Source organism: Danaus plexippus, chromosome 17 (genome assembly GCF_018135715.1).
Source record: "Danaus plexippus chromosome 17, MEX_DaPlex, whole genome shotgun sequence".
Classification (NCBI taxonomy): Eukaryota; Metazoa; Arthropoda; class Insecta; order Lepidoptera; family Nymphalidae; genus Danaus; species Danaus plexippus.
Window position 1 is genome coordinate 6,404,362 of NC_083548.1, and position 24,037 is coordinate 6,428,398.

General features: G+C 34.4%; 4 protein-coding genes across 7 annotated transcripts in view; 2 read left to right on the forward strand and 2 right to left on the reverse strand.

The window, feature by feature from the left end:
• Nucleotides 1-1,127: 1,127 nt before the first annotated feature.
• Nucleotides 1,128-6,224, reverse strand: LOC116771316 (26S proteasome regulatory subunit 7). Its single transcript, XM_032663139.2, has 10 exons — nt 6,043-6,224; nt 5,930-5,967; nt 5,656-5,829; nt 5,299-5,438; nt 3,995-4,163; nt 3,185-3,317; nt 2,603-2,729; nt 2,303-2,399; nt 1,618-1,826; nt 1,128-1,333 (listed from the first exon to the last, which is right to left on the reverse strand). Exons 1-10 carry the CDS (start codon nt 6,113-6,115, stop codon nt 1,189-1,191), a joined length of 1,305 nt encoding a protein of 434 aa, XP_032519030.1. The 5' UTR covers nt 6,116-6,224; the 3' UTR covers nt 1,128-1,188.
• Nucleotides 6,225-6,621: 397 nt separating this feature from the next.
• Nucleotides 6,622-17,469, forward strand: LOC116771317 (GMP synthase [glutamine-hydrolyzing]). Of its 4 annotated transcripts, none has more exons than XM_061523320.1 (16): nt 6,622-6,781; nt 8,695-8,817; nt 9,182-9,368; nt 9,821-9,938; nt 11,516-11,672; nt 12,040-12,183; nt 12,286-12,382; nt 12,554-12,642; nt 13,175-13,332; nt 13,634-13,814; nt 14,139-14,273; nt 15,006-15,177; nt 15,464-15,581; nt 15,807-15,921; nt 16,301-16,492; nt 16,591-17,469. In XM_061523320.1, the coding sequence occupies exons 2-16, from the start codon at nt 8,716-8,718 to the stop codon at nt 16,690-16,692; spliced, it is 2,067 nt and encodes a 688-aa protein (XP_061379304.1). In that variant the 5' UTR covers nt 6,622-6,781; nt 8,695-8,715; the 3' UTR covers nt 16,693-17,469. The 4 variants fall into 4 exon arrangements, with proteins under 4 accessions (XP_061379304.1, XP_061379306.1, XP_061379305.1 ...); XM_061523322.1 differs by lacking the exon at nt 6,622-6,781 and adding an exon at nt 7,025-7,043; XM_061523321.1 differs by lacking the exon at nt 6,622-6,781 and adding an exon at nt 7,341-7,468.
• LOC116771314 (protein MCM10 homolog) lies at nt 17,037-19,789 on the reverse strand. The gene has a single exon (XM_032663137.2). It carries the CDS (start codon nt 19,669-19,671, stop codon nt 17,563-17,565), a length of 2,109 nt encoding a protein of 702 aa, XP_032519028.2. The 5' UTR covers nt 19,672-19,789; the 3' UTR covers nt 17,037-17,562.
• A 2,320-nt stretch (nt 19,790-22,109) lies between these two features.
• LOC116771333 (espin) overlaps nt 22,110-24,037 on the forward strand; it is a 57,605-nt gene continuing 55,677 nt past the window's right edge. The window contains exon 1 of the mRNA XM_032663162.2: nt 22,110-22,880. Within this exon, the coding sequence (XP_032519053.2) occupies nt 22,519-22,880 (362 nt within the window). The 5' untranslated portion in view covers nt 22,110-22,518. The remainder of the gene's footprint in view (nt 22,881-24,037) is intronic.

Genomic DNA, 24,037 nt, shown 5'->3' on the forward strand with positions numbered 1-24,037 from the left:
TTGAATGATAGCTATCAATGGCTTAATATATATTTTATGAAAGGTATACTATACCAACTTTGTAGAAGTAATTTACTAGCAGTAAACTGTTTAAACTTATTTTTTTCTCTCTCAATCCATCCATCTAGTTAATATATATATGCACTATCTGTTTATTGTGCAATTAATACACAAAATAGGTCTATATGAGGACATGTTATGTCATTTATTCACCTTAATCGTTACCATCATATTAGTTATTTTCAATTAAATGATATACAACGGAACCATTTGATAATAAACGAGTTGTGTAAAACTTACAAGTTTAAAATATACAAATGAGGTTTACAGGATTAATACCTAGTGTTGTTAGGGTTTAGTTAGTTTAAATGTGAAAAACTAAGAATATATAGAATCCATTTAAATTGACTAACCGCTTATTGTGACGTAGTTATACTATGAAATTTATTTTCATATAAAATTTCGTAGTGTAACTGAGGATTCTGTCGCAAAAAAGTCGGACATAGTGACAACCCTTACAATGACATGTCGCTTATTATGATCTGCTTTTAATAAATATGTCCGGTTATAATAACCAAACTGTTTTATAACTTCGGTAAAATTCGTTGATTCGCGAGAGACTCGTCTTATTAATTTTGTTATTGGACAAAAACGACTTTTTAAAGAGAATAATTAAAACTGTAGAACTTCGAAAATAGTTTGTCTATTCCCAAGAACAAAGAATAACCTTATCTAAACATGCTCTTTAAATAATCACTCTCCTCTGCATAATACATCACACCACTCCATCCTTGGCCGCCGCGCCAAATCATCCCTTAATCAATTCAGCTCCTCTTTAGTTTTGTTACTCAAAGGTATAAATTAATTATTCCAATGTCATTATTCTAGACATTCACTAACAGAAGTTCCTAACCAAACAGGTTAGTTTCCCCCATAATTGTATTTTAGATATCTATAGCAGTGGTCATTTAGTTTCTTACAAGTTACGACAAACAACGTGAAAACCTCCCAGCATCACTGGTACGTACGAAATGAGATCCAAACACACTGTTTTTTTTTACACTAATGTAAACTTTGACACTTGTCTGTCTCACCAGACTAACTGTCAAGTGCAATGAAACTTCATATAATTTAATATTTTATTGACAATCGAATGAAGATAGGTACATATTAATTTTGCTAACAACATTAATTGTAGGTCATGTAGCGCGGCGTCGCTGAGAACTTGGCGTACGACTTGATGACCTTGTTGACAGCCTCCAGGAAGTCCTTCTCGGTGGCGACCTTCCGACGAGCGCGGATCGCGAACATACCGGCCTCGGTACACACAGACCTGGAACAAGCATATGTTAGTATGACTGTTTGTTTCGTCTATCTCAGCAACTTAACTTAACTAACACTCGTATAAGAGTGATCTTTTATTACTGTAACGTGATTCAGTCTGACATAGTTTTTTGATAACAAGGGTCAGGCTGACAATAAAACGCTAGGTTATAAGATACGAGAACGATTTTTTTCTGCATTCAATTATTTTGTGTTACGCTACTTTATATCTGTTTTAAGAACAAACAAATATATACAGGTAATTTATGTGTGAGCGTGTGCTTGTGTGTGTACCTGATCTCAGCGCCGGTGGAGTTGGGACAGAGCCTGGCGAGCAGGTCGAACCGTATGTCCCTCTCGACGCTCATGGATCTGGCGTGTATGCGGAAGATGTGAGCTCGCCCCTCCAGCTCCGGCAGACCGAACTCCACCTTCCGGTCTAGTCGGCCGGGACGCATGAGGGCGGGGTCGAGGGTATCCGGACGATTGGTCGCCATTAACACCTGGAATATATATGACACATTAAAATTATTACAATGTAGTAATTAATTTAGTTCAGTATATAATCACATGAATTCAATATTTTATGCAAGAAAAATCTGTATGGATGGGCAAATGCTTTACACTTTACAGATATTAATATCACTAAGCATAATCAGTATGTTGCCCGTTTCAAAGAATTGAAAAATTATTTGTATTGTGTGACTGTAGTATTCAATGAAACTATATTAAATTCGTCATGTATGTATTGTGCTAAGTAGCAAACTGACTGACAGAGACCAATACAAATAAACTAATCTACCTACATTACACTTGACATCATATTATTATTTTAACAATACCGAGCAAGTATAACTAATACATAACAGTGACCAAGTCTCATTGACACGACAAGCGTTTCAATATTCATTAGAGAAAACTTAACTTAATTTAACCTTGTACTAATTTAATACTATATCATTAACATAATTCTTGAGACCTTGATGTTTCCTCGTGGATCGAACCCATCCAATTGGTTGATCAGCTCTAGCATAGTCCTCTGCACTTCATTATCACCACCGGCTCCATCATCGAACCTGATCAAACATAAACGATATGTAGTAAACAGATAATAAATAGACATTTCTAATATTAAAAAAAAATTTATTCCACACAACTTATTTGACATACATGTTATATCTTATATAATATATATATTATTTAGTTAAATTTATCTTCAATCTTTTACTGTAATATCAGCTACTAGGACTATAGTTATATATAATTCTATATTAATTACCTGGCACCTCCAATGGCGTCAATCTCATCAAAGAATATCAAACAGGCTTTCTTACTCCTCGCCATCTCAAACAACTCCCTCACCATACGAGCACCTTCACCAACATACTTCTGAACTAGCTCCGAACCTGACAGAATAATAAAGGTTTAGAATGCATATTTAATATAAATGGACCTTATTTACTAAGACATTAGGTTTATTTTTGTAACACAAAAATATATAAGAATATTTAATTTATAGGATTTGCTTGTCCCACAGTGTGTAGCTTTGTTCTACATCTTAATATTATCAAAGTTGCTCACTGTGGGTTTAATGTTGGACAGTTGTATCAGAACAACATTAAATACTTAAGAATGCCGCTCTTTCTTTGCCGTCCGGTGAGAATTTTATATAGTAAAAATAAATTAATTGCAAATTATCTAAAATAAGATTGACTGAGGAGAAAAACTGAACAAATTATTTAGAAGTAATGTAATAATTGTTAATTTTTCAGTATTGTACAAGCCATTTCCTATCTATGGAAGTTTCTGTTTGACAATTAATTAATTAGTTATAATTATCATTAAGTATATATGTTCTAACCGATGACTCTTATGAAGCAAGCATCTGTCCTGTTGGCCACGGCCCTCGCACACAACGTCTTGCCAGTACCGGGGGGTCCAAACAACAGCACTCCCTTGGGTGGCTCAATACCGAGCTTCACAAACTTCTCTGGCTGTGGAACACAATTTATTATATATATGTACATACGACAATTGTATGACTGATGCTAAAAACTATTAATTATATATGTCTGTCTGTTCTAGTTAGTCTCGGACTAAACTTGACTGATTTTAACGGGAAATTCAATACATTGGGCTAGTTTATAAGTGTTTGTTACACTATTAGTCCTTTACTTAAGATCCGATTTTTAAAATTGTCTTTAATAGAAAGAGGAGCGATCTTAAATAGTCGCATTGCTTTGGAGTCTGGTTCAAATTAGGGAAAATTAGTGTTAAGCAAATGAAATATCATAGTGATGGTAACGCGATAAACTATTAGAGCAAAACCTCTGGCGGCAGCTAGAAAATTAATGAAATTGACATAAAATGCTACCCTATATGTTAAGAAATGAATTAAAACCCATGACTCTGAATATTATGAGAGAATGAGAGAGAGGGATAGAGAGAGCGAGAGAGAAAGAGAGATAAAGATAGAGAGAGAGAGCAAGAGAGAGAACGAGAGAGAGAAATGTAAATATTTATTAATAACAACATTCTATAAAAATCAGAAAAAAAAACAGATATATTGTACAACATACAACATGAATATAAAGATTGAAATCAATAAAATATTTAAAAAAATACATATTATCTATGATACAAATGAGTATTATTTATTTCTGTGACTTACATGTAAGAGTGGTGTTTCAACGACCTCTCTTAACTTTTCAATCTGCTCCTTACAGCCTCCGACATCACTGTATGTAACATCAGGCTTTTCTTCCACTTGCATCATAGTCACAGTTGGGTCTATTTTGGGTGGTAAGGGTATGTGGATCTGATATTTGTTACGATCGACTCTGGAAATAATAGAGTTATGCATTGAAATAATTCAAGGTGACTATGAGACGAAACCTTAGCACTCAGTGGATTCACCGTGCGGATGCCGGGTCCATGGAGTTGCAGGGAGAGGAGCTTCAACAGTGCCCAGAACCTTCGACCCAGGTGTAGGTTTAAGGGACCTATCTAACAAGCGTTAAACCCTCACCTCCACCATCCGAGCTCCTCTCGCCTTTCAACTCATATATTTCAATGTAGTTCAAATTAATATCTCCCTAACGTGACTAGGGTTAGGGAGTGAAAGATAAATGAACCTTTGCTTTAGGAGAGTTGTGCAAGTAATTATTATAATGTTTAAAAAATATTACTATCTTTACCTTCCTCATTATTTTATATACAGACTGGACTTGTAACAGATATTTTGTAACTACAAGGTTGAATATTAGATACTTAATTTAACATTTTTTTATTACGACAAAAGTACAAGGAAACTTATTATAATTTTTTGTAATATCTTGAAAGTATTATTTAATGTATAAATATTTTCTATTATTCTATATCACAAAGTTCAATTTTTTTTTTGTCATAGTCAAATATTTAATCATGTATGGTTTAAGGGCATAGACTATATTTTGAATTTTTTTTTGGGTAGTAGTCTATATACTTCTTTATTTTAAAAGTAAAGTTGTCCTATGTAAACAATTCTCTCTGGCATCCACTCATAGAAAACCTTTATGGGGGACATTTTCCTACAAGTAAATATTGTTTTAGACTTATTTTAGATGGCATTTTCAATTTTTTGTTTTTACTAACTAAATAGATATTTTTTTTAATCATTTGTTTATAAGATCTCATTTCACTACTAATACAATCACTACAGTCATTTAAACTTGTCTTAGTCTAGTGTAAAAGTGCACCGTGTACATAGGACAATCAAGACAAAAACATGAAACATGTTTAAATGAACCAAATATTACTGACAATATACTACCTGAATTACTCAATGTATGGGACATTGAGTAATTCAGGTAATATAATATCTGTATTTAGCATTGTATCAACTATACTGCACAATGTCACTTAAAAAGTACCACAATAACTCATTATTTTACATAGAAAACAATAAGAATTAATTACATGCATGGAAATACCTACCCGACCCTCATTCCTTCTTCAATATCAGTGGGAGCCACCGAGTCAGCCAGGTCCACAACAAACTTAGCAAATTGCTTCACATTTATTATGTATTTGGGATCATTTGAATCTGCATTAATGATTTTTGTACATCTTGCAACCTGGTCGACATACATATTATAGTATTTTAATATCAGTCATATGTACAAAATTTATTCATTTGGTTTTCGGTTAGAGAAGCATAAAATTTAACATAAACTCTCACTTCAAACCATAAAGACAAACATAATGGGTCAATCAAGAATTAAAAATTTGTTAGAAAATAAAATAATTATTTCACCATATGTCATATAATTTACTAATGGGTTTATAGCTAACCTGTAAGGGTTGTTCATTCTGAAGAGTTTGTTTATCTGCAGCAAGATCCCACAGGGCAGGTGGAGCTAGACCAGTGTCAGATTCCTTTATTCCAGTTAGCTCATTAACTCTCTTCATTACAGTCTGTATCCCCTCTTCCACCTCTTTGATAATCTTCATATACTGTCCCTGGCCCTAAAAACGCAAAGAAATATAAAACTTGCCAGTCATCCCTCTTTGTAATTTACTACAAAACAAAAGAATAAAAAAGTGTGTATTACAATATTTTACTCACATAAGATTTTAATAATGCTATGTCTCCTTCATCAAGGGCTGAAATTATAAAAAATAAGAATTAATTTGTATACTTCAATACTGTCTAGGGGTTATACGATAATGAAATCTTACATTTAATCTCTTTTTCTGGCTCTTCCTTGTCATCTTTTACTTTTCGCATATCATCTCCTAGGTGATCAGGCATTTTTAATATATTAAATTAATATCCTACTTTAAAAATATTACAATTAAAGCAAGCAACAATTTTTTATTGTTAGTTGACACAAATGTACAAACTACAAACTAAGATTGTCTTATTCTTGCACCTGTAATCTCTATACGCTTTTCCGTTTAACAAAATAGTATATTTTTTACATAAAGGTGAACACAAATGCAGACTACAGTTTATGACGTTATAAATAATTATTTAGAAAACAGAAAGTATTATAATTGTAATTTCTTTTGTAAATACAATAATTATTAGGATAAAAATAGTTATTCACAGACTTAAGTGAGATGCGTATAATGAAACGTAAACAATGACAAGCAATATGAAAAAGAGTTTCATTCAAGTTAGGAAATTGTTTTCCAATTATTTTGGTCTCTATTGTACCTGATCAACTTCTAATAATTATTGTATAACTTGATTAACACAAGCATGACCAATTAACCGTCAATAAGAGTAAACAAATTAGAAGTTAAAAAATGTGCATTATATTAATAATAAAATTGACAAATGAGGCCAATCGAGGCGCCCCCTAGAGCATTCTGTCAGTATCAAAAATTTGTATTCGTAGTGCTGAATGGAGGAACACATTTATTCACGTTTTTCATGAATATTTTCTTCTGATATCTCAGAGAATTTTTATAGGTAAGATTGGATTAACCTAGTGTTTGGCGCACATTATTAATCAGCTAATTAAACCGAACGTTTGAAATAGTGTCTCTCATCGTGACCCAGAATGTAAGTTAATGTCAAATCGCGGTTTTTCAAGCATTGTACATTTTCTATAGTGTTTAGCTTTTGTTGTAATTAAAATAATTATCGTCGGTCGTATTCGGTTTGAGCGCTTTGTTCGTTTACGTAGTGGATGTTTTGATCAACACAGTAACACGATGTCCTAAGAAGAACGGTTTGTATACTACACTCTTCAAAACAGCTTCGGATTATCTTATTGTTATCATTATATTATCTTTCATCTTATTTTTATAGCACCGAAATGTCTATTCACTTAAATACGTATGATCTGCTATGTTTTGTATATTTAGAAAGGTTAGTGCTTAAAATATCTTTGTTACAAGTAAAGTCAGGTTATTTTAGGTACATGCAATTGACGAGTAACGTTTATTAATTTTACGATACATGGAGATAATTGTCAAATTTTATGTATTCCAGTTCAGGTTACATCAGTTTTGATAAAATTATTATTGTAACCTTAAAACTGATAAATCATGTAATGTCAATTATAGTTTCGTGATAGCAAACAATTTTTTTTATAATACATATGCTCTCTGGAGTATAGAGTCGTATTTTGGCCCTTATACTATTGAATTAAAGGTAAGATTTAATTATTATTTCTATACAATGTTTATGTATGTCTATGAAGTATTAAGAATATATATTAATAAATATTATATTTGAAATGAGTAACAGGAATTATAAATCTAATAAGAATCATAAAATCCCTTAAAAAAATTAATATTTCGTATTCATATAAAAACATATTAAAGTGAAAGTTAAATATAAATCTCATTTTATTATTACTATTAATAAACACATACAGAACAATGTTTTTTTTACACTAATAACATATTTTGTTCATGATTGTAACATGTATGGCATAAAATATATTCTGTAATGTTGTGTTTATAGATTAGTGAGCATGTGGGATGTTTTCTATAAATAACCATTTACACTCACATCTTCATTACGTACAGTCTTTCTTGACACTAATAAAAGATTATTCAGTCGTATTCCACTTTTGTTATTGGAAATGTAGTGTTTAACTATTATTATTATTGAAAATGACAATATCAATGGATATCTGTTGTAATGATTCGTTTAAAGAATTTATGGAATAAGGTACGACTGGCGCACTTATAAACCAATTAGGGGATCAATATTGTTGTTTACTGTGTTGCAAGTGTATTCTATTTTAAATCCATGTGGAGGTATGACAGATCAGGTGTATATGTGTTAAATAAATCTTATAGGCTTTGCATTGTACACATTAACAAAATTTTATTAATTTTGAGGTATATATGAGTAATATTTTGATGTAAATGATATTGGAACAAACAATAGTTTTGGTTCTAAATGTCTTTGTGTGTACAAAATTTCAACAAAGTAATTTATATATATATAATATGTATGTGAAAAAAAAAATGTCACTAGAGGTTAATTAAGTCTAATAAATTTGTAAAGTTTACTTCAACAATTTTAACTTTATATTTTAGAATTTTTTTTTTTAGAAATGTGAATAGCATTAGTAACTTTAATATTTTTTATCATTTCTTTGTTTCTTATTCGCTCTTGTCATTAATTTATACATGAATTGTCTTGTTTTGTTTCCACCAATGATTCAATTTTATATATAGTTTCAAGAACAATAGCTTTCATACCACAAAGGTTATATACATATGTTTTACAATATTACTGGCTATTAAGTAAAAAAAAAATTAAACTAAATATATTTAAACTAACAAGGTTATACACTTTGTCCAATGAAACTGAGAATGAATAAAAAATTAAACTATGAATTCAAATGAGGTTTTATTGTGTAGTGCTGCTGGCGAGTAGGCGAGATGCACACAGCCAGTACCGAGGGACAGTATCGTGGTGCCAACGGAGCAGCCAACGGCAGAGACAAAGTCGCTATATTAGATGCCGGCTCACAATATGGAAAGGTAATACTGTCTACATTAAGAGGATATATATCTACCAAAATAAAATTATTGTACTCTGTTATGTTAGTTGTGAAATATAAGATAATAATATCTAACTTGATTCTTAATTTATTCTAATAAATTCTTTGTTGTGAAGGTCAAAGTTTATTTGTCTACTAAAATTATATAACGATTTTTTTTAGGTTTAATTTATCGACATAAAAATATTTTGAACGTAAGTTTCACCACCGTGAATTACGAAACTAATTTATAAGTACAAAAATTTTCGAAATTTATACAGTAATTTATTGTAATGAGTGAGAGTGGAATTAAAATGTAATATGTTCTAAATATATTATATATTGATTTTTTTTTTGTAATCAAGGTGATAGATAGAAGGATCCGCGAGTTGTGCGTGGAATCTGAGATCCTTCCGCTGGACACTCCCGCGTATCATCTCAAGGAGGCTGGATACCGAGCGATCGTCATCTCAGGTGGACCGAACTCCGTGTACGCTGAAGACGCCCCCAGATATGATGCTGATATATTTAAGATCGGTCTGCCAGTGTTAGGTGAGTATTGTAGCCATAAATGTTTGTTTTATTTTCATATTCTCAGTACTAAGTTAAATAACCCATATTTAGATGCTAATAATGTGTCTTTTTGTTAAGTTATGGACACTCACCAGGGTTGAATCTTTAACAGATGTTTAGACAAGTCCTTTTGAAGATTCATTTTACAATTTTATTATTATAAATTAAATTAGTTGTTTTCTTTACAATCAACTTGATTAAATAAAGTACATTACAACTCATTCGTGATATATCTCGCCTATTAAATTCTACTCTTTAAAATTATGTTACCTAAACTTATTACGTGAAAAGTTTTGAAGGCGAAAAAAATTTGTTAGTAAATTTTTTGTATTTTTTTTTATATATTTATAATACTTGCTTTTTCTTAAAACATGAGATACGTGATGTCATGGATTCTGCGTGAATAACTCTCAAAGTAATGATGTTTACAGGCATATGTTATGGCATGCAAATGCTGAACAAGGAGTTTGGTGGTTCCGTACTGAGGAAGGAGGCTCGCGAGGACGGCCAGTATGAGGTGGAAGTTGAAACCACGTGCCCGTTGTTCAAGTTAGTATATTATAAGACCTGGAAGAATTTCCTTAGAAGCTATTGATGGCGGCAGTAAGCATTCATCATGGTATAATATCCTCTATGCATATAGTTATAGGGCATAATTTTATGAAACTATGCTTTTTTTTTTCACTATAACCAAGAAGGTCGATAGTAGACTTACCCAATCATCGACTTATCGCAATCGGCTCTTTGAATTCAGTTAAGATGGACCACGGTTTTTTGATTACCGTTAAATAAGACAATTTAAATTCTTTGTCACCAATATTTTTTATCCAAACTGAAACGTTAGTAATCATCTAGAATTGCAAAAAGCGCAGCCATCAGCTTCATAATAAAGGAAGGATTTTTCCTTATATTTCTGTCAATAGATACCGCCTAATGGATTATGTTAAAAATTATGCGACTGTCTTAATGAGTGTCATGATACGTGGGGTGGCCAAGGTTGCCTTGACACTAAAATGGAGTCAAGTGTGCAAATATTTTGTATAACAAAATAATTTACATTACATAGGCCACTTTTGACTCGGTGATCCGAATGCTCCTCAGCTAACTGAGATGTAACCGAGACTAGTTTAACTTGTTAATGTTTAACTCCTATTGGTTGGTTGGTTTTTCTATTTCTATTGAAGTTCTGCAGCTCTCTTCTCTGAGTTCTTCTATATGAACAAAAAAAAACTTTAAAGCATTGATCCTCTACATACATCCCTTGTGAGATGTATAGCAACAAATATGATTTAAGTTACTTTTATTGAGACTAACCAAATTATATATATAAGTAACTCAGTTTTCTAATGATTTAGTATGCAAATTTAATGTTTATAATTTTATTACTTTATTTTATTTTTCATTATAAGATAAAATCCCATATTGCTGCCAACAGCTATGCTTAGTTTTCATTATGATTAAAAAAAAAGTTTTACCTTCCTTAGTGCTTAAATATGCTATGATTGGATATATTCATACAAAAATTTTCTCAATATGTTTAGTTTATGAGATCCAGACGCATCGACACACATACTGTTTAATGTAGGCCCAAGTGGAAACCAGCGACTATCATTACATCATTATCGAGCTATTATTAACTAATAACTTTCTCTTTATATGGATGTATTATAAGAATGTTCTAAAAACGTTTTAAGTGGGAGGTAGAAATGGGAGTTGCTCTGATAATTGACACAATAATTATAGGAAAGCCATCCATCTTTAAATAGAATATAATATTGAGTCGGCGTAAGTTAAGATTCATTTTATAATGAAATATTGCTTATAACTTAAAAGTAACAATTACTTTAACTATGTGTGCACACATCATTTTAAGCATCTCAAGGTTCTAAAAATTATAGAAATCTATTTATTAAAAATACTCGATAAAAATACATCAAAAATATATAGATAAATTGTAAAAAAAATATGCTTAAAATGTTATATTTTGATAAATAATTTATTTATTTTGTATATTTTATAATGTTTATACCAAGATCTGGAACCAGCTTTTCAAGTGTCCTGATTACATCTAAAATTCAACTTGTAATCATCACAAATGTAATGTATAATACATATGTTATATCCAGCCGCCTGGAAAAGCTGCAGCCAGTACTGCTGACCCACGGGGATAGCGTGCAGAAGGTCGGCGAACGGTTCCGGGTGGGGGCGCAGTCGTCGAACCATCTCATAGCGGCCATTTACAATGAGCAGATGAGGTTGTATGGGGTACAATTCCATCCGGAGGTATGTCTTTCAAATATTGTATTTTTCTTAAAGAACGATATATATATATATATATATGTATGTACCCTAGTTAACCGGTATAATGTAAAATTGTAAACTTTGTCGTCTCATATCACTCCTAATTTTCTTTTAATTCCCATGCATATAAATAGTTTTTCCAGTAACAAGTTTTATATTGACCAACTATAAATAATGGATGTTGTTATAAATCGCCAGACGATATAATTTTATGTCAATCACGCGTAGTATTGGCTTGAATAATTGTTTGCATAGAGAAAAATATGAGAAAAAATATATTTCCGTCCTATTCTCCGTGGTTAAGTTATTTAGGTTCATATATTTCGTCACCCTAACCGATCGTCCGCAGGTGGACCTAACGCCCAAAGGCAAGCAGATGCTGTCAAACTTCTTATTCGACATCGCGGGTCTGTCTCGGACCTTCACACTGCGCTCACGCCGCGAAGCCTGCGTACAGTACATACGAGAGACGGTCGGGGATAATAAAGTTCTGGTGAGTACACCGAAACTCACTACTGACTACGTAGGGTACATTGAGACACTCGTGAGTACACCGAAACTTAAATTACTAACTTTTTAATGTATTTCTTTGCAGGTCCTTGTCAGCGGTGGAGTCGACTCCACAGTTTGCGCCGCCTTATTAAGAACAGCACTGCGCGAAGATCAAGTCATCGCTTTACACATCGACAATGGTATCGTATCGTATCATATCATATCATATCATATCATATCATATCATATCATATCATATCATATCATATCATATCATATCATATCATATCATATCATATCATATCATATCATTGGCTTTTCATCGACACTGTATCTTAATAGTTATATGCTATAATATTATAATGTTTCAGGTTTCATGCGTAAAAACGAGAGCGCTAAAGTTGAGAGATGTCTTCGGGAGCTGGGGGTTAAGGTCCATGTTATCAACGCGTCCCATCAGGTGGGATGTGGTTAAATTTAACTATTTTGAATAAATTGTTAACTAAATTGTTTTAGTTATATTACGTAATCGTTTAATATGACGTATGATGTGGGTAGGTTAAAATTAATTACCAGTTATTACCCCTTTGGCTCGCATATATTATTTTCTGTGCCGTTCAAGTCGACATCTTAAACTAAATACTGAGAGTTATTAGTTTTGCTTTCATAAATTCCCACATTACATTAAAGTAGTGACGTATATGAATGAAGAACGAGCACTTGCACGAGGTGTGAAAATGAAAAGTACTAAGGTCAATGGACTCTTTTTCCTCTCTAAGTGTACTGTATCTTGTAATATGGCACACTCTTTAATACTATAATAATAGACTAGTTTTTAGGCCAGACCTTATTTCTTGGTCCTTAATATTGTGAGTTCAGAGTATTAACAAAATGGTGTTATTAGCCAGCAATCAGTGACTATCCTCTCTATCATAGTATATCCTGTGTCGATCACTATATAGTGAATGTAAATGTGTCTATACGTATTCCAGTTCCGTCAAGGCAGCACGGTAGTCCGCGAGGCGGGAGGTCGCACCCGTCACACTCCGCTGCTGTGTCACGCCACGGCTCCCGAGGACAAGAGGCGCATCATAGGAGACGTGTTCGTCAGGGTCGCCGAGCACGCCGTCAGGGACCTGCTGCAGCTGCAGTCAGTACATCATCGTACACACATACACACATACACATATGTAAACACACGCATACACACACACACACACGTCTTTTAAGGTATTTGTTAATAATGAGAAATAAATGAAAGTCATAAATAAGGAGCCTCCCTCTGTCACCCTGCGTCACACAGACACAGATACCGATAGAATCGAGTTTGGATTAAAACAAGTGCAATTCACAATTGTTTTGTACGTTCGATGGTTGTATTAAAATAATATACGTCATATAAAACGTTTTTGTGACATTCTGAAGGAAGATATATATGTATATATTTCCAGAGAGGAGCAAGTGCTGCTGGGTCAGGGAACTCTCCGACCGGACCTCATAGAGTCGGCGTCGGCGCTGGCGTCCGGAGCCGCGGCCGCCATCAAGACGCACCACAACGACACCGAGATGGTGCGCGCGCTGCGGCAGAGGGGGAGAGTCGTGGAGCCGCTCAGGGACTTCCACAAGGACGAGGTACCACCGAGGACCTTGGCTACCCGACATATGCAGTGACCAGCACACATTAAGCCTCGAGGCTAAGCGCTATGCGAATAGAGCGGTCGCAGCAATGTATATGACAAGTCATACAGTTTCCATATACTTGTGCTGTGACGGCTGTGGAGTAAGCGGGGAATATTGTCTTTATTATGTAGACATATTAATTCATGGATATAAAAAACCATGAAATCAACATTCCAATTGGTTCGGGTTTAAATCCAGTGCATATAAGACGTATTAATCAAATTAGAAGCATATTTAAAGTCATCTATAAGTATATATGTATGCATACGTTCCCAGGTCCGTCAGCTCGGTACGGAGCTGGGTCTGCCGGCGGTGCTGGTGGAGCGACACCCCTTCCCCGGCCCGGGGCTGGCTGTGAGAGTTCTGTGCCAGGACGAGCCTTACGCGGACAGAGACTTCGCCGAGACACAGGTGATGACGTCATCACATCCTCACAAACACAATCATTTTTATTTCACAAACAGTCGCATAATGTTATTGAAGACTCCTCACTAAGTGCGTTAAACGTCTTGCGCTGTGGGAGAGAGAAAGAAAGATAAATAAATAGAAAGTGGGAGAGAGAAAGAGAGTGAGTCGGTAGATTCCAAGCTCATGTGCATGGTGTTCTAGCTATGCAGCGAAGTAGACAGTGTGAGCGACGTGCTGTTAGCTGAAATACTTTTTCTATATTAATTAATTTATAATATTAATTCTTCTATACGTTTGATTTGACACACATATAATTTAATACAGCAGTATTTTATTTTCATATTTAGTGGATAAGTATTGTTAACAATTACGCAGTATTTTTTATTTTCTTAACCTTCATCCAATGACTGTCGTCGACGTTTTAAATATCGTAATGTCTGTCCGAATAGGTACTATTTAAACAAATAAACCAATATATATAATGTTTAGATACAAAATTTAATTTTTGCTCGTTAATATTGTATGAAGTAAAAATTTCCATTATTTTTTCGTTGCTACTACATAACTTACTATATGAAAAATAATTCGCATGTTTCGGAACAACCGTATGTGTCGTACTATTTTTATATACAGCATATCATTATATAACGTTTCTCGCTTAAAAAGATTTGTCATTCAAGGTCATAGTTCCACTAACACTGGTGCCAACCATTTCCTTATAATACGTGTTTCCAGGTGATAGTTAAGATAATGGTTGAATACGCGTCCATGTGTGTGAAGTCTCACGCGTTGCTGGGTAGAGTCTCCAACGCCACCACCCCGGCCGAGCAGAGCGAGCTGAGGCGCATCTCGTCCGCGGGAGCCCTCGCCGCTACGCTGCTGCCCCTGAGATCGGTCGGGGTCCAAGGTCAGAGTCTACCACACTACCCGATACATACTCGATGAGATACAATAGTAATACAAATTTAAGATCCACATAAATAATAAATACCGTCTCCTACTATGAGTTTATATAGGCTGCGTCCTGATTCGCACGAGACATTTGTATGTGTATAAATAAGAAATTGGAACGTCTTAGAAGGTTGAAAGATGCAAATATATTAGACCGCATTTGTTTCAGACTATATATATTACTAAAAATGATTATTTTCTAGATGTAATTCCGATATACTATATTCCTATATATGTTACAGGGGATCACAGAACGTATAGCTATGCGGTGGCGCTGTCCACGGAACGCTATCCGCCCGACTGGAAGGATATGAACTACCTCGCCAAGATCATACCACGAGTGTGCCACAACGTGAACAGGTACAGACATGGCATAGCAAACAAACACCTCCAACGATGCACTTCAACGGTGCATGAGTGAGAGAAAGAGAAAAAGAGATAGATAGGTTTAGAAATATTTTAAGACCGTGGAGTGAGACCGACGTTGGTTTTTTATTACGATGAATGTGGAACGAACTGTGATGCGCGTGCGCAGTTTTTTTTTCTTCTGCTAAGGCTCTGTGTCTGAGGTGGTGTATTTTCCAGGGTTTGTTATGCTTTCGGCGGTCTGATCAAGGAGCAGGTGACGGACATCACGCCAACTTTTCTTTCTCAACAAGTCATTTCCACCATACGGCAGGCGGACGATCTCGCTACACAGGTAACATTGTACTTGTGTTTTATGTTCGTTACTTTATAAGTTATTGTCAGGAATGGATGTTGCAAAATATCATTAGTGTGTCTTATGCATAAAATAAACTGACAAACAGTTTTGAATAAGTATTGCCAGTCATAAAATGAATATTGCGAAGTTTAAAAACATTAATCAGAATTTTTATGACAGAACCTATTAGTTGACCCACATTTGGGGTAAATATATATGATTAATTCACCGATCCGTGTCACATTAGCTTAAATGGTAAATCAATAGTAACTAGATATTCTGGAAGTTGCAGGTCAAAATTCAGCTATATTATATTTTCTATTTAAAGTTTGATTTCATTCGCGTATTTCCCATATAATTCTAATAAATTTCCCAGGTGTTGATGTCCAGCGGTCTGGGTGGCCTAATCTCCCAGATGCCCGTGGTTCTCGTTCCGGTCCACTTCGATCGTGACGCAGGGCTTCGGGCGCCGTCCTGCCAGCGCTCGCTGGTGCTGCGCCCCTTCATCACCAACGACTTCATGACGGGAGTGCCGGCTCTACCTGGCGAGCCCGCTATGCCGCAGGATGTCAGTGACAGTTATTATATATGTATTAATATTTTTTTCAAGGAAGCAAGGATTGCTCCCGTTGAGCCTCGGCCGTACTGATGAGACTATGTCCGTAGGTGGTGGACAGAATGCGCAAGGAGCTAATGACAGTGCCGGGTATATCGCGTGTGTTGTACGACCTGACTGCCAAGCCGCCGGCCACCACCGAGTGGGAATGATCACCCATCATGTACGCGGCAGTGGTCGACTACACACCACTATGCACCATCCCAGGAACGCCTTCTAACCCTGTGTAAACAGTTAGTCTATATTTCATTTGTACAGATAAATGTTCTAAAATTATAGCGGTCGCAGTCCGAATTATATATGGATACATGGCATAGATATGTGGATATTTTTTGAATTGTAAATTTAACCGGCTTAGCTACTTGTGTGGTATCATTCATGTTTTTGTATGTGAGTTACATAATTTGAATCGTTCAGTACCGGCTGCCAGAAGTCCCTTATACGGTTGCATCGTCTCGATGGCTTCGTAAAGTATCCCTGTTATTTTTGATCGTACTTTATATGAAGATGTAAGCTGTATAAGGGCTGTAAATGCGATTGTAAGTGTGTTGACACCGAGACTAGTTCGTACGATGTTCAGTTTGGACCACTGCCTCTGAAGTTTTGTAAATACATTGGTATCACCAGACAAGGTACATGTTACTGTTAGCACCACTGATCTGTTTTGTAACATGTAGTAAATAATCAAAAGGCTGTGTAAATTTTAAAGGCCATTTATTCCACCCCATAGAGGTTACAATTTCGCGTAACTTTGTGCCGTTTACGATGACTTATAGACGAGTTTTTATTAGCTAAGTTTGTTGTTTTGGCATAACAGTGAAATTGTCCCCATCTATGACTAATCGTATTAAATCAGACACTGTTTATGGAATGGTTCAGTGTTATTGACTGGAAGTTTCGTAATAAAATTATATTATGCTTTATTTTTATATTGTTTTTTATTTATAACCCATTCGATTGTCATAATGAATGCCGTAAAAAGTCAGTCTGTATAATAAATAGATATATTTTTGTTATAACAGCTAATTATCTGGAACAAGTAAGTTTATATTTTTTCCAGCGGTCACTTGTCCTCCAAAGTGTGATTCCTCTTCGCCTCTTATCGAGAGTCCATCGGACAAAGCAACTTTCTTTTCTCTCAACATAGGCGCTTTTTCCCATCTCGATCCGCTGCAATTGCTACACGAATGAAGCGGCAAGATTTCCAATGTGACAGTCCTGTTGTTACAATCAGCACATTTAAAGAACCTTTTAAATGTGTCTAGCACTTTAAGAGGATGCCTTTCATCTTTGCATTTCTGGGCCGCTGAGAATGCGGTGTACTTACACTTGACGCACCTCACAGCCTTACAGGCTAATTTAAATGTATTGAGCATTTTCTCCTCCATTGCTTCTTTTTTCTCTAGTTTATTGAAATACTTATCTTGTTCGCTCTCCTCGTGTTGCTTTATTAGATTTTGATGTGACGAAGTCGCCTCAAGAATTTTCTTAAATCTCTCTGACATCACAGTTTTTGGCATTTTTCCATCTTCTTGAACTTTGACCTTCTTACAATCGTTCTCATCACCCGTAGAGCTGTTTAATTTGTCCAAAGCCCTTTTCTTACCAGCCTCGGTACCTTTTATATTGTTAGGATCTAGTTTTTCTATACCACCTTTTTGTTGTATGAGTCTGATAGCATTTAGTTTAGCTTTTTCAGCTCTCTTCTCGCCATAAGAAACATTCAAATCAATAACTCCATTACCTTTCAAACCAAAACCTTTGCCTAGAGTGGGGGAATTCATGACTCTCTGTGCCAAACTAATGTTTGTATCGGGGCTAATATTTCTATTGGCATTTGACAAGTTATTCAATCTTTGTGAGTCACTCAGTTTTTGAGTTGTAGGACTGTGTAAAACGCCACTTTTGCTTACTTGAGGTCCAGCCCCATATGGGGCTTTATTCACCATTAGATTGTTTCCTTCAGATTTATAATAATCACTTAGGGTCATTAATCTATTTTGGTCTCTATCCTTAAATTTTTTATGGTCACTTGATGGTAAGGCTGAGTAAGACTTGCCACCGTACATGAATATACTTTTCCCGAATACTTTATTCTGTAAATTATGAAGTCCTTTGCCCATCGTAGAGGATTGAAGTTCCTGTCGTTGTGAATACTTTTGATATTCCTGTTTAATATGGTATATACAATGTTCACATTGGCTTACATTTACAAATGCTGAACAGGGTTCACCATTTTTCTTCCTACTTTTACAGATACCTAAGTCCTTTGATTGACCGAGTATCATAACTCTATCAGAATTCTCAACACTTAAGCAGGCCTGATCGGTGGAATTTTGAGATCTATCTAGAACATTTGGGTTTAAAACCACAACCACTGTACCTTCTGATGTTTTCCATAAATCATTGTAAGCTTTACGAAACAAAAACATTGATACAGTCTTCAAATCATCCTTTAAATCAGTCAGCGTCCATATTGAGAAATTACTTCCCTTTTGTGATTTTTTAGGTGCACTTTTTCTAACAATTACACCCGCTATAACCCAATCTTTTGATAAATCTTCGTTTTCAACATACCTTTTAACTCTGAGCATATTGACTGCCTCTCGGCCTTGCATTCTGTCTAACAGTGCTGCGCTGGATATCAAGGGCTTGGTTATCCTGATACCAAATATAGGATCTGTATAAACATCAGAAGCCGAAGTACTTTTTTTCTCAGGAACACAAAACATATTCTTATTGTTGTGTTCTAAGGTTTCTACATTACTAGTAAAGGTTTTCTTTGTTTTTGTATGTTTATTGGCTTGCCGCAGTCTGCTTTGAAATTCTATTCTCCTATCCATTTGTTCCTGTTCGCGATCGTCTAAAGTTTTCTTTATAAGAGTTCCATATTCACTGTATTTACGTTCTGTAAAATTTCTTTTTTCTTCATCGTCAGAAGAGTCCGTGTCTCCGTTGTGGATAACTGATTTCGAAGGCAAGTCTTCAGATTGTTTTTCTGAAGTGTCGATTGAATTAAAGATATTCACTTCTTTTATATTAGGCTTTTTATTTTCACCTTCATTTGCCGCCACATCAAGATCTGCTCGCAATAATTCATCCAACTGGTCTAATTCATCAATTTCTGCCATTATTAATTATAGTAAGTCTCAATTAACTATATATTAAGTCACAAAACTCTATTTAAACTTAATATTTTAATGGAACATCTGCAAAAAATTATACTATAGTGCCCACCACTTTTGAGTTTTGGTATATATTTAAGGCGCGAAACTGAAAGTCAAAATTGAGACAATCAAATGTCAGTTTGACATATTAAATATTGTAATCATTTTATCGCGGTGTGTTCATGTTTATAAAAATAATAAACTTATCAATCAGTTCGAATAAAGTGTTAAACTATTTATTTCATATGTATTTGTATTATAACTGATATAAATATTGATTTGATCAAAAACAAAAAAAAAAAAAACAAACAATGATACATACATAAAACATAGCATATTGCCTTTCTGGCTAAAGTACACGAGAATTTCGTGATTGTTTCTGATGGAAATGATAGGATATTAAAAAAAAATACAAGATCCGTCAACAATTGACGTTAATAACTGGTTTTGTTAAATTAAAAATTTGTATCGGCTCTCGATTTTTTTTATGAATTTTCCATAAACGATGTTATTCAGTGTATTAAAGGATCGCGATTCCAAAAGATTGTAAGTTGAACTATTAATGAGAGTTATACCACCGACGCCCCTGGTACTGGATTTGGTTAGGCAGGCTAGCTCTCACCTCGTTCATCGGACGCTTTACTATCCGTCCATCTCAAGATTAAGTTCATATTTTTGTCTGGTTTATGTATTGTTTTGATGGAAACCTTTTTCAAGATTTTGTCTCATCATCATCATCATCATCAGCCTATGAGAGCCCACTGCTGAGCACAGGCCTCTTCTCGCATGGAGAAGGTTAGAGCATTAATCACCACGCTTGCTCAAGACGGGTTGGCGATTTCAATCTTATAATTTGAAATTATAAGACTAGGTTTCCTCACGATGTTTTCCTTCACCGTTTGTCAGTAGTGTCTAAATACTCTTAGAAAGTACATATGATTCGGAAAAGATCACATTGGTACTTGCCAGGTTTCGAACCCGCGCCCTCACGTATGAGAGGCAGGCCTTTAACCTCCAGGCCACCACGACAGATTTTGTCTATTCTGTCAATAATGCCCTTCACATATTGTAATATGGCAGTTTGACCCTCAACCGCGGGTGGCTTCTAACGTTTTTTGCGATTCTTGAGAGGCACGAACTGGTTGTTGGCGGTGAGATCATGTTTTACATGCTGCAGGTCGGCCTCTAGATGTTCAGCAATTCAAAAATATTGGGCTCTCTGAAATCAAGATTTGCTAACATAGCTAACTGGCTGGGGTGGTGGTGTGATTTCCCATTGAGATACCTTTTCGTTTCTGTGGTTTAAATGGCTAAAGGAATTATTTGCCATTAATTCTTTAATTGAGGTTATTACGAATTCAGGTGGTTATGAAAAGCATATATTTTATTTTTATGTAATGTTCTAAAGTGTCATGTATATACCGCTTATAAACGAAAGGTTTTATTGGAGTAGAGCAAGAGAGACTTTGTACGTTGCTGTTCGTAACCACTGACACCCAACAGTTACCAACATTCATAAAGTTATATCAGAAGCAGCCACGGAATAAGGAGTCTAAATAGGTTTAACCATATCTTTCGACCCTATAAAATATTAAAACAGTTTATGTAGATATAAAATTTTTACAAATTTAGTCTCAAAACTTTTTGTAGTTGAATCAAAAATAATAAATTTAATATCGAAAACCTTTGATTATTGTGGAAAAAACTATTGTTCGTTGTAAGTTTTTATAATTAAAGCATCTTGTCTTATGTATTAAAATGTGAAGAAACGGAAAATAGAAATATATTTTCTATATAAGCTGACATATTAACTGGGCGTGTAATTACGAAAGTTGCAATTTTACAAATATTTTTTTTTTTCACGAAACCTTTACACAAATATATTAAATTAAAAGTGTGGTATAAATGTCAATTCCATTTTACTTGTCTTACTAGAGTAATTGCTAAAGTAGAGGGCTACTATAGTAATTGTACCTACAATTATACATTCCAAAGTGATTTTTTTATTTTTTGTGCACGTCGAATAGAGAGGTGTTATTAATTAACATGGATAAAATTTAGGGCAAGCGTATTCCTAATTTATGTCATTATGATTTGAAAAAAAGGTCCAAGTTTCTGTCGTTACACTGTATACAAAAAGTTTATCGTTTTTCAATCAATAACCTACGCCAATACTACGATGTGACAAGATTATGAATGAAAAACTATTAACGCTCCGTATTTATTGTGACGATGCCAACTTGGACTATTCATACGGGTATCTTCGTTGAAACAAACTCACTACATTCCATTTCAACAATTATGACACTATTTTTCTTCTCACACACAGATTATGTCGGTATAACCAATTTTAAGCTACTAAAAAATTAAAATATCATTAGCAACGGCGTTGGACTTCCATTTTGTCTCAGTTCTGGCGCATTTTCTCCGTAAGTAGTTCCGTTTTTTTTGCACTATCTGGGGGAAATGGGAATTAATTTGACGTAAAACTATTATGTAGTTCGCGCCGGCGCAGATCGCAGTGTGACCGCGCAACTCACTAGCGACACCGCGCAGCTGGCCCCAGACCAAAGACGATGTTATGTTTATAAACAATATAATGGACTTCCATTACGAACTTTCAATATGAAAGTTTATTTAATGGAAAATGATTATATATAACACATTTTGATATAACAATTGAAAACAAATTTGAACAGTGACAAGTTACTAGAATGAGAAGAAATTTGTTATTGAAATAAAAACTTGTTTAAAATTAATTTGCATCAACAAAGTTTTACAAGTAATAACAATATAATTTGTGGTTTGAAAATGTGTTTCCTCAATGTTCTACGTCTTCATGTCAGTCAAAGCCAAAGACAGAAGCGTCTTTACAAGCAATATATGGAACAGTTAGCGGGAGCTTATGTCGAGAGGTGTCCAGATATCCATTGGGACTCCAGATACAATTACAGGAACCCCAGCCCTGAATGGAGGTACTCGTTGCCTGGTGATGAAAGACTCTTCGATAAGGAAGAGTCACGATCATTCTGTATGTCAGAATTGACTGATAGTGGAAGATGTTCCTCGGCGTGCTGCTCAGAAGTCATCTTCAATGGTGGTCAGCATTTTAGCGGGAAAGGCAGCGGTCATGCCTGTCGGCGTCTCGCTCTATGCTACCCTGGTAACTTTGGGTGAGTAATATTTAAATAAAAATCACACTTTTTAAGCTACCTACAATTTAAATTGTATCTTAACATACGAAATTCGATTGCTTTGTCTATTGTGTTCTAAATTTAAACAAAGCTAATTTCGATCAAAAAATAAAAATGACCAAGGAGTTTTAACTCGTCCTTATTTTCGTATACATAATAATGTTAAATTCTCAATAGCTTTATGGGTATGTGGTAGAAATTAATCCGCATAAGAATATCAAAACCAACAAAGCGAACTATCGCCACGCTTGTGATTCCACTTGTAATATTAATTAGATAACTGCTATGAAGACACAGTTAGCTGATAACAAAAGTAATTTTCCTATGAAAATTGCCTCTTATTATAACCTTTTGTTTTCTATCATTTACAGATCGGTCCCATGCTCTTTTTATTTAAACACGTTTTTTTGTGTTCAGATATGAAATTAGTTCTAAACAAGGTAAAATTTCTCTCTTATTTTAAACCACATCTACAACTTTGTATACCGACATAAACATAAATTCTTCTACAGTCATGAATAAGGTGTCAAAAATTGTCGTTTTGTTAGTCTGTTGTTCTGTTCGCGATAGTTTCTTTTACAAAAATAATCGTAGTATCAAAAGGATATAACATTAAAAATTATATGATCTATATTTTTATCCAAGTTGTTTGTTAAAGAGAAATTATAAAAGGACTAAATATATTATATACTTGCTTTTACTTTAAGAATTCAATGACGGCAGTTCCTTTCTCTCATTTTCCGCCACACTTTATGAGAATTTCACCAGATCTCGTCCTGCACGACTTACTCCTATTTTTTTTTAATTTCAACTCAATGTGATGAACAATTTAATACAATATTGATCGCAAAATATTCTTCCACGCAAAATATTCTTCCACTTCCACTTTTACTGTGATCATATATTTATTAACAAAGGTTAGGTAAATTATATTATTTGATTATAAAAATTATATCCGCAGCTGTGCTAATGTGCATACACTTACAATTAAATAAATATATTTATATATTTTTTAATTTTATTACAACTATAATCGTTTGATATTCGCCTTCTTCGACTTTTCGACGCATAGATAATGTTTATATTTTTTTATCTGTTTTTAATAACCTGGTTGTAAAATTAAATTTAAATAAAAA

What these genes read in the sequence shown, in the direction of transcription:
- LOC116771316 (XM_032663139.2), bottom strand. Translation starts at nt 6,115, where the DNA reads ATGCCTGATCACCTAGGAGATGATATGCGAAAAGTAAAAGATGACAAG. An exon ending in GACGCCATTGGAGGTGCCAG is followed by an intron (nt 2,400 to 2,602) that starts GTAATTAATATA and finishes ATGTTTGATCAG; the next exon opens with GTTCGATGATGGAGCCGGTG. An exon ending in ATCCACGAGGAAACATCAAG is followed by an intron (nt 1,827 to 2,302) that starts GTCTCAAGAATT and finishes TATATATTCCAG; the next exon opens with GTGTTAATGGCGACCAATCG.
- LOC116771314 (XM_032663137.2), bottom strand. Translation starts at nt 19,671, where the DNA reads ATGGCAGAAATTGATGAATTAGACCAGTTGGATGAATTATTGCGAGCA.
- LOC116771317 (XM_061523319.1), top strand. Translation starts at nt 7,964, where the DNA reads ATGATTCGTTTAAAGAATTTATGGAATAAG. An exon ending in TAAAGAATTTATGGAATAAG is followed by an intron (nt 7,994 to 8,694) that starts GTACGACTGGCG and finishes TTTATTGTGTAG; the next exon opens with TGCTGCTGGCGAGTAGGCGA. An exon ending in ACCACGTGCCCGTTGTTCAA is followed by an intron (nt 9,939 to 11,515) that starts GTTAGTATATTA and finishes TGTTATATCCAG; the next exon opens with CCGCCTGGAAAAGCTGCAGC.